The sequence below is a fragment of the Arachis duranensis genome, chromosome 7, assembly GCF_000817695.3.
Source record: "Arachis duranensis cultivar V14167 chromosome 7, aradu.V14167.gnm2.J7QH, whole genome shotgun sequence".
Classification (NCBI taxonomy): Eukaryota; Viridiplantae; Streptophyta; class Magnoliopsida; order Fabales; family Fabaceae; genus Arachis; species Arachis duranensis.
The window spans coordinates 50,629,508-50,631,592 of NC_029778.3; the positions used below are offsets into that span (position 1 = coordinate 50,629,508).

The 2,085-nt window shown below is 25.2% G+C and overlaps 1 protein-coding gene across 1 annotated transcript in view; it reads left to right on the forward strand.

Moving 5' to 3' along the window:
- Positions 1-2,085, forward strand: part of LOC107458920 (vicianin hydrolase) — a gene marked incomplete at its 5' end in the record, with an annotated part of 11,804 nt that overhangs the window by 1,853 nt on the left and 7,866 nt on the right. The window contains 2 exon segments of the mRNA XM_016077135.2: positions 740-798; positions 905-980. Of these exon segments, the coding sequence (XP_015932621.1) occupies positions 740-798; positions 905-980 (135 nt within the window).

The following is a 2,085-nucleotide window of genomic DNA, read 5'->3' on the forward strand; positions in this document are numbered from 1 at the left end:
TATATATTTATTAAAAAAAAAAACTCCTATTAATAGTAATATGAAGATGTGCTCTCGTATGTGGTAATAGCTAAATTCTAAGCTAAAAGGTTTTATATTTTTTATATAGAAATATAATCATGTCACTTTTAGATGGACAACATTACTTATTTTTAATTATATTTTTTTCTAAAACTTCCCATAACCCTTATAAATATATAAGACAAAAAATATCAAAAAAATTAACATGACAAATAAGAATTTGAGATATTTTTAGAAAAACTAAAAAAGTATAATTATAAAAAAGTAACATTATTAATTTACGAGTGATATTATAACTTTTTTTTATATATTCTATACGTTGTTCTATACCTTTAGCAAAACATTTTCTTTTAAAATGTGCCCAAGACCCCATATAAAAATATAAATATAACCCCGACATGCTTCTTTTCTCTCTCACCTTTAACCCATGATTCTCGTTGTTTCTCCATTTAATTTCCCCCGTTTTTTTTTCCGGACTAAATATTACGAAATAAATGAGATAATTTAGGAACTTGTTATTAATGTTGGTCCCAAGGACATGTGAAAATTAAATAAGAGTAATTGCTTTCAAATCAATTCCCAAAAAAAAAAATAATAATTGCTTCCATGATGCTTATGCTTTTGTCAGTTACTGAATTATGTGTGCAGTTGAGGTCCCACAGTTTCTAACAGGAGTTCAATAATTGTTTTTGATTTTTGGTTGAAACAATAAATACAGAGAAGATATGGGATAAGAGTACTGGTAATCCTGGAGCTGGTTTTTATCATCACTACAAGGTAAAACTCAATTACTGAAAAGCTTTAACCTTAGAGAAATAATTAATTAATTAATTATCATATATTGAATTATTAGAGAATTAATCTGGAAATATAAATTTTGTAGGATGACATAAAAGTGGTGAAGGAGATGGGGCTGGATTCCTTCAGATTCTCCATCTCATGGTCCAGAATATTTCCGAGTAAGAGATTTTTCATATTAAATTAAACGTATTAATGAAAGAATTTGTGACAAATAAAAATACACACAAATATTTGTAAATATTAAAGTATATTTTAGAGATATTAAGTTCTTAGTCTTACTATTAACATGATAATTTTGTCCATAAAAAAAACCTTTGATATTTATAAATTTTAGTATGTATTAATATTTTTGTCTACCAAACTCTTTCACGTTATTTTTATCTATTTATTCTAAATTAAATGTTGCAACAGGCAAAACCACTACTTCCTCTCACATTACATAAGTAGATAAGTACACAGGCGTTATTATTTTAACTATATTTTTATTAATTCTTTTTGTTGAGTTTGACTACACTTTTTTCTGAAAGAAAATCATAAGAGAAAGTATATATATTGCAAATATTATTTTTGTCTTTTACTATTTTTATGACAAACATATTTAAATATAGAGTAAAATATTATTTTTGTCCCTAACGTTTAGGGTAAATCCTATTTGTATACTTAACGTTTGAAATCATCCTATTTGTATCCCTAACGTTTGTAAAAGTGATTCAATATTATCCTGCCATCAATTACACATCATGAACGCTTTAGTTTGAGTTTTAAAAATATCTTCTTAAAGTTAGAATACAAATGTCTGTGATAGAATCGATGATCCACTCCGAAAAATAGCTCATCAAAAGTTGAAACTAATTCCTACAACATTTACATAATTCACTTTTCTAGGGACATAATTGAATCTAAACACAAATAGTGGGTATAATATTAAAATCGAACACATCCAAGTGAGACTTAATTGAGAATGAATACATCCAAGTGAGAATAATTGAAAAATATAATCTGATATAATTGATAGTAGGATAATATTAAATCACTTTTATAAACGTTAGAGATACAAATAAGACGATTTAAACGTTAAGAACACAAATAACACTTACCCCAAACGTTGAGACAAAAACGATACTTTACTCTTAAATATAAAACTGGATTTTAGTTTTTAAAAATATTTTTTCAACATAAACTCATTCTAATTAGAATGAGTTTATATGTTTTTAAAAAATTTTCTATATTATATGTTTTTTTAAAAAAATATTACTTAGAATT